Source organism: Sinocyclocheilus anshuiensis, unplaced genomic scaffold (genome assembly GCF_001515605.1).
Source record: "Sinocyclocheilus anshuiensis isolate Anshui unplaced genomic scaffold, SAMN03320099.WGS_v1.1 scaffold526, whole genome shotgun sequence".
Classification (NCBI taxonomy): domain Eukaryota; kingdom Metazoa; phylum Chordata; class Actinopteri; order Cypriniformes; family Cyprinidae; genus Sinocyclocheilus; species Sinocyclocheilus anshuiensis.
The window spans coordinates 69,622-77,481 of record NW_015547649.1 but is presented as its reverse complement, the minus strand read 5'-3'; the positions used below and the strand labels follow the sequence as shown (position 1 = coordinate 77,481).

Genomic DNA, 7,860 nt, shown 5'->3' with positions numbered 1-7,860 from the left:
CAGGGAGTTCTTGCCCAGAACAGAACCACACCGCCAATCCAAACTGTATGCTAATTGTCAATCATCTTTGACGATAGTGGTCCTGACAGAACTATATATTTAAATGTAGTCAATTTTGAAATCTTTTTGCATTTTTCTTTACTGTTTATAAACATATCTGTTATTTGATGTGATTGCTGTGCCATCAACTAACTAAAGTTCAAGTGTTACTACACTTAAAACAGTTTAAATTAAATTAGACTCCATTTTTTTTCTGGCTCCATCTTTTAGGCTACTAAAATACAGAGATAGGCATAATGACAAGTAGCCCGATAAACCTGCAGAATCCAGATTTCAAGCTATCATAGGTTTTATTGGTTGTGTCTGTTCATTAAAAGCAAAGAAAATGTCATGGACATGAAAGAAATATTGAATTTGATATTTGTCACCCAGTCAAAGAACTAATTACCACATGGACAATTAGTTTGAGTAAATGTTATAATTTTTGCTATTAGCCTAAGTACTAGTATTTTGAACAAACATCCAAAAATAAGTATTAAGGACGAAAATATAATAAACTATATAAAATATAATTCTAACTGTAAGAGGATAGTGCAGTCCACACCATGGATTATAATGATAACGACACAGAGGAACTATATAATTGGAATCACTTGGAATCACTGCCAGCTGATTAATGATAAATAATAATAATAAAAAAAACATTGATAACCAATCAGAATCTTTCCTGTTTTAACGAGATTAAACATTTTAAAGCGGCAGACGACAAAACTGCAGCGTGCCTATAATAAACAGAATGTTATCATGATGGTGTGGACGCTAATATAGTTATTGTTATAGTTATTATATTTCATAAATCACTCCACACCATTTGTGCAACAGATGTGAATGCATGATACTTCAAAATGTTTTTTTTTTTTTTCTAAACAGACTCAGACTATCACCTGCCAGGCTATGAAACGAGCAAAACAATCCCACAAATTTACGTAGAAAGAGGGACCTTTTGACTTGGGCCAGTAAGCAACCATTCATAAACCATAGCAACCACACATTAACACACTAAAAAAAAACACTCAAACTCCTTAGCAACCACATAGCAGGGCCTTGGCAACCCATTTTAGCAATGTGGTTTTCAGCTTCGCAGAGGCATGCGCCACTCACACTTTCCTTGTACACTGTGTATTCTTTATATACTAATACGAGACAGTATAATTGCTTGGTTTGCTAGCATGTTTCTGATGGTTGCTAATACTGTACATGGTTGCTAGCAAAGGTCTCTACTAAATGTCAATGTTTTCCCTTGAGGTGTTCCAATATTTACACATTTGTGCTTTTTTAGCTATTTTTAGCACATGTTAAGTAAATATTGCATAGCAAACAATTGTTCATTTAATTCCAGTGTATGAGTTTACATCTCAGCTGTTGCAAATAAATTGTATTACATGTCATGTATTGGCCGTACATCTTGCTCATTAATTATATTTTAATAGGCTCTTAGGAATAGGAATATTTCCAAGGATGGGCACTATTTCACATACATGTATTTAAAATATGTATTTGAAATACAAAATAGTATTTTGTATTTTAAAGCCTTCGGCAAAAATCTAATGTAATTTGTATTTAAATACATTTAAGATTAGTATTTTTGTATTTTCAAAATACATAAAATACTGCCTGAATCATTCAGACAAGCCCCCTCCCCTTCCCTCACAACTCCATTCAGCATTGCATAAGCACATTTTTTGGAATAAGATAAGGAGAGGATGTCATGGTCAACTGATTTGCCTTCAGTTATCATGAAGGAATAAAATAACACCAGCAAGGGTAAAAATAGTGTTAGCCAATCAGTTTTGATAGTTAATCGGTTGATGTTTTTTATTAACTAACTTGTCAAATGTGTTTAAAGGGGTTATCGGATCCCCATTTTCAACAAGTTGATATGATTCTTTAGGGTCTTAATGAAAAGTCTATAACATACTTTGGTTAAAATTTCTCAATGGTAGTGTAAAGCAAGACCCTTTTTACCTTTTCACCTTGAAGAGGTGTTAGTGAGGCCAGCAGGGGGTGCTCACCCTGCAGTCTGTGTGGGTCCTAATGCCCCAGAATTGTGACGGGGACCCTATACTGTAAAAAGCACTGTCCTTCGGATGAGACGTTAAACCGAGGTCCTGACTCTCTGTGGTCATTAAAAATCCCAAATTTGCCCATTGGCCTCTGACCATCATGGCCTCCTAATCATCCCCATACACTGATTGGCTTCATCACTCTGTCTCCTCTACACCAGTAAGCTGGTGTGTGGTGGGCGTTCTGGCGGACTATGGCTGCCGTCGCATCATCCAGGTGGATGCTGCACACTGGTGGTGGATGAGGAGATTCCCCCGCTTTCATGTAAAGCGCTTTGAGTACCCAGAAAAGGGTGCTACACCTGCTCTGGCATCCAAAAAATGGCGGACGGTTTACAGCTCATCAGGGCGGGTCTAAGGTAAAACAGCAGTGTCAATCAACAATCGTGGGAGGGGCCTGGGTCTGTGTAACGTCACACAGCCAAGAGAATGGCTTGATTTTAGAAAAGGGTCATGATTTATCAATATTTAAAAAAAAAAGAACACTGGGTGGATTTTTACCATTATAGGGTGGTTGTGTACACACACTGCCAAGACACAGTTCAGTTCAAACAACATGTAAAAGTTAATTTTGCATTCGATGACCCCTTTAAAGCATTACTGCATGTAAGGGCTGGGTGATATGACAATACATATCGTGCTGTGTCAATCGATTTAACTTTTTCTAAATTGTTTATGTAGATAAGCCTATCGGGGTAAGCAAAAAATATCCATGCAGTTTATAGTGGGCAGGAATTATTGGAACGTTGGAGTGGAAAAAGAGGCACAGGCGAATGAGTAATAGAGTGTGATTTACTTGATGCAGTATGCCACGAAAGGAAATTCAGATTTACACTCGCACGTTGGCAGGCAGTTTTTTGAGCGTGCGCTCCGAGATGGAGTGGAACTCTGACAAGTAGGCCTATACTTTTGACTTAAAGGTATAGTTCACCCAAAAATGAAAATTACCCCATGATTTACTCACCCTCAAGCCATCCTAGGTGTATATGAATTTCTTCTTTCAGACGAATACAATCAGAGTTATATTAAAAAATGTCTCCTCAAAGCTTTATAATGGCATTGAATGGGGAGATTTGAAAAAAAAGTGCATCCATTCATCATAAAAAGTGCTCCACACAGCTCTAGTGGGTTAATAAAGGCCTTCTGAAGCAAATCAATGCACTTGTGTAAGAAAAATATCCATATTTACAACTTAATAAACCGTAATCTCTAGCTTCCGCTAACTGTTGTACTGTGTTCACAAGAGAGTGGCGTTCCAGCAGGTGACGTAGAAAGTAGTGCGAGCTCCTGTGAGAATATGCTTGTCTTGTGACAGACTGGGAGTCTCGTCTCCTCTTGGCTTATATTGAAATCCTCCAACATTTTTCTTTGCAAATCCTCATTTTGTACTTCTAATTTGTGACCGGTGTTTTGTTCAGCTCTCTCCTCTGTGCTTCTGCGTTCATCACCTCTTACTGGAGCTTACGCTACTCCAACGTCATCCGCTGGAACGCCACTCTCTAGTAAACGTGCATGTGACAATTAGCGGAAGTTAGAGATTATGGGTTATAAGGTTTTAAATATGGATATTTTTCTTAAACACATCAATTCACTTCAGAATGCCTTTATTAACCCACTGGAGCCGTGTGGGACACTTTTTATGATGGATTTGTTCACATTTTTGGGCTTCAAAATCTCTACCCCCATTCACTGCCTTTATAAAACTTGGAAGAACTAGGACATTTCTTAATATAACTCTGATTGTATTCATCTGAAAGAAGAAAATCATACACACCTATTGGATGGCTTGAGGGTGAGTAAATCATGGGGTAATTTTCATTTTTGGGTGAACTATCAGGCCGCTTGCCGCGGAATCAACTCGCCGCTTTCTCTCATAGTGGAAGCGTTTTGTGCAGTTGAAGCCTTGTTTATACTTTCACCTGGCTCTACGGCACGGACCTGCTGACTGCATACGCTCCTCCCTAAACGGACAAGGCTTTTATACTTGATGTGTATGCCTTTGTATAATTCTGTGAAATGACATGGGGATATATTGTTCTCCAATCTCTGTGTTTTTTTTTAATTTTGCATTCAGAATAGGTCCAGATAGAGTTCAGCCTAAAGGGATACTTGAATACGATGGCCAATTTCACATGTATTTTGTGTATTTTCAAAATACAAAATACTGTATTTGTATATAAATAAATTTTTTCCACACAGCATTTTGCATTTTTAGTTTAAATACATTTTCATGTATGTATGCCCACCTCATATCTCCTGACTACTAATAGTGACTGCTGCAAAGTTTGCTTTGCTTCACTTAAAGGGGTCATGAACTGAGAAACCAAAATTCCCTTGATCTTTTGACATATAAGAGGTAATTTTGCTATAAAAACATCCTGTAAGTTTCAGAACTAAAATCTTTCTCGTTAGTTTAAAAACAGCTTATATTGAAGCCAGTCTGCAAAAATGACAGCTTGCGGAATGTGCCACTCTATAATGTAATAGTGTTGATAAGCACCGCCTCCTCACAGATCACTGCCTGTGTAGCCCCGCCCAATGAATTTCTTGAGGTTCATGGTCATGAACTCCCACCGATTCTACATCCCTGCCTGTTTAGCCCCGACCACCGATTCTACACCGCTGCATGTTTAGCCCCCCCCACCGATTCTACATTCCTGCCTGTTTAGCCCTGACCACCGATTCTACATTGCTGCCTGTTTAGCCCCGCCCACCGATTCGCGAATGCAAGTCTACAGAGAAACCAAACGATAAAGATGCTCCAACAACAAGACGCTGTTCAGTGCCAAACTGTGGAAAAACAGTCTTTGCATTGCCTTCCTTCTAATAGCCTATTACTTCTAAATTATGATGTTTTTTGATGCAAAAATCTTGATAACATTGTAAGTGGTCAGTGCAAAATAAAAAAACTAAGGCAGTTCATGACCCCTTTGAAATATGAACAAACACAACAAATTACATAAAAACACATCCCAAAAAGCAAAGCATACATGAACACAGTGATCTTTCCTCTAGGTCCCTGCAGTACAGACGTGAGACATGCACTCATACAGTGTGTCTGTGAGGAAGCGTGTGAGAAGCAGGAAGATAAAGGGTGTCATCGCTCAGGGAGACTGATCACTCAGGGCACATTCAGAGCGCCGCGCTAATTTCACTGGCACCACCGCCGCACAATTCTTATTGCATGTGACACCCGGAGAGTCAGCAAGGGCCCGAGGCGCTGTGAGCCACAAGGTCACCCTACCTTCGAGACGGACGCGCTCGCCATGAGGGGAATAGTCTGGTTGATCTGGTGCAGGATGTTTAGATACGTCTGGATTTCAGTGAGGTTCTGTGGAGAAAACAAACACAAGAGACAGGAATCAATGGAGGTGGACGTGATGAGAGCCGGAGACTGTTGAAAGGTCAATTTCATTACAGAGGAGACCTGCACACCAGGAGTTTACAGGATGCTTTCCTTGCTTCACTGCGATTGTGGGAACAATAAAAAGTAAAATGTTGTGCCCTAACAGATGGTTATATATATATATATATATATATATATATATAATTAAATAAACTACATTTGACTGAAGTGCAAACATGATGCTAGATCAGCGGTTCTGTCCTGACAGGATCTCAAAACCAGTTGAGAACAACTGTGCTTGATCTTTCATTAAAAATAAATTACTTCACCTTTCTAAGCCCTTTAATCATCTGCAGGTGATTAATATATGAAGTCAAGTTCACACAGGTGTCAACACAGCAGGGGAACCACAGGAAACATATCATTCATCGGGGCACAAGCACTGTACAAAAACGTATGAATAAGATTGTACTAAGTCATACAAATTAGCCACTAATTTAACCAAAACGTGAAACAGCTACAGAAATAGCCATGATATTGTGGTGGAAAAAACTTATGATATTCACTGTGTAGGGGAGAGCGGGCACAATCTAATACCTTTTGACTTTCTCAGTTTGTGTAAGTCCACATGGGGTTCAGAGTATAGTTTTTTATCCGCATTAATTTCACACTTGTCTAGTACAAATATGTCACGTTGTTACTTAATTACAGGCCTATATGTTTTTTATTTACCCCAAAAGAATGGAAGTGAAATGTGACAACATGCCCCGTAGGTGGGGTACATTGTAACATCTGAGGGGCACGTTGTAACATGACCATATGACCGCTTCAAATGTTATCTGGTCTAATGAAAAAAATATATAAGACAAACTAAAATATTTTGTCAATAAAATAAAATTAACTTTTTCAAATAAAACAATGGGATTTATTTTCTATTTATTTTTTAAAGAACTAAAAACTAAAAATAATAATCTCTGAACATTAAACATTGACTGTCAGTCTTTATTCACCTGTTTCTCATTGAAATTCATAAAAGTAAATAGTGTAAATTATATCGCTAATGTCATAGAATAGCATAGTTTAATGACAGCGGGGCACATTGTAACAGTGTTACCACGTTTCTCATCTGCGCAACTGGAATTTAAAACTGGTTAATGACTTCTGCTAGTTATCGAAGCATTAAAAAACTGATCTAAACTGATGAATAACAGATTGGAGATTAAATAATAGCAGAATTGTCTCATTTTAAATTAATACTAAAAATTGAGATCATTTTTTTTACTTCAGTCAGAAATTTACTTTTGCTATGGTTAAATAAATGTTCATTGATATCTTCAAAAGATTTGAACTCTATATAGTGTTGATATGGCAACTAGTAAATACCATAATTTTGTTATGCTAGCATGTGTGGAAATTTAAACCATGTGTGTTACAACTAACTCTGCACTAGTTTGTGCTCCGTACTCCCCCACAAACCTGGTCCAACTGAGATTTGGCTTGATTAAGACCTCTCAGCAAAAAAGACAAGCACTTCTGATCTGAACATTCTAATTAAGATGTATAGCAAAATATTTTAATTGTACACTTTTATGAAATAATTACACAAAACTGACACTGGGATGGCACCCTATCATCAGTGCTGGGTAGTAAATGATTACATGTAATCTGGATTACATAATCAGATTCCAAATATTAAGTGCTTGTAATTAGATTATATTACCTTTTAAAATACTCAAAATCACACTACAGTTACTTTTTTATTGATTTTGTGATTGCATATTATTCACACTATAGCTAGAAATACAATAATACAATTGTATTGAATACAAATACAGTATTCATAATTTATTGATTCTCCCTAATTCTTCCTTTCATCTTTTAAATGAACCTTTCTAAAATAGCCTACCACTTATATACAGTATACAGAAAGTCCTCCAGTTTTGTGGATATTCACACAAAGACCAGTCACTTATCAGCTGGCTATAATTGCACAGCAAATTGCGAGGCCACACAGCAAATGAACACTAGATTTACAAAAATTAAATTTTAAGTGTTTTGTGTGTGTGTTTGTGTCACGATTTGCTGTGGGAGGAACGATGGAGATGCGGAAAACGTTCAATAGTCTTTAATACTTGAATCACAGGGGATAATCCACAACAGGAACACGGGAAACACATGACATCCAACAAGTAGACCCGACAAAACCAAACTGAACAGACTGGGCTTATAAACACAGGGCAATCAGGGGAACACAGGTGCATGGAATAATACAGTAATCAAACTAAATGAGGACAGGAACACGACCAAATAAGGGAACACAGGAACAGTAACAGGGGCAAAACACAACAAACCAGGTCCATGACCCTGACATATCGCCCCCCTCCCGGAAAG

The 7,860-nt window shown here is 37.7% G+C and overlaps 1 protein-coding gene across 1 annotated transcript in view; it reads right to left on the bottom strand.

Moving 5' to 3' along the window:
• LOC107701966 (filensin-like) overlaps positions 1-7,860 on the bottom strand; it is a 23,524-nt gene that overhangs the window by 7,282 nt on the left and 8,382 nt on the right. Inside the window, exon 4 of the mRNA XM_016504137.1 lies at positions 5,368-5,454. Within this exon, the coding sequence (XP_016359623.1) occupies positions 5,368-5,454 (87 nt within the window). The remainder of the gene's footprint in view (positions 1-5,367; positions 5,455-7,860) is intronic.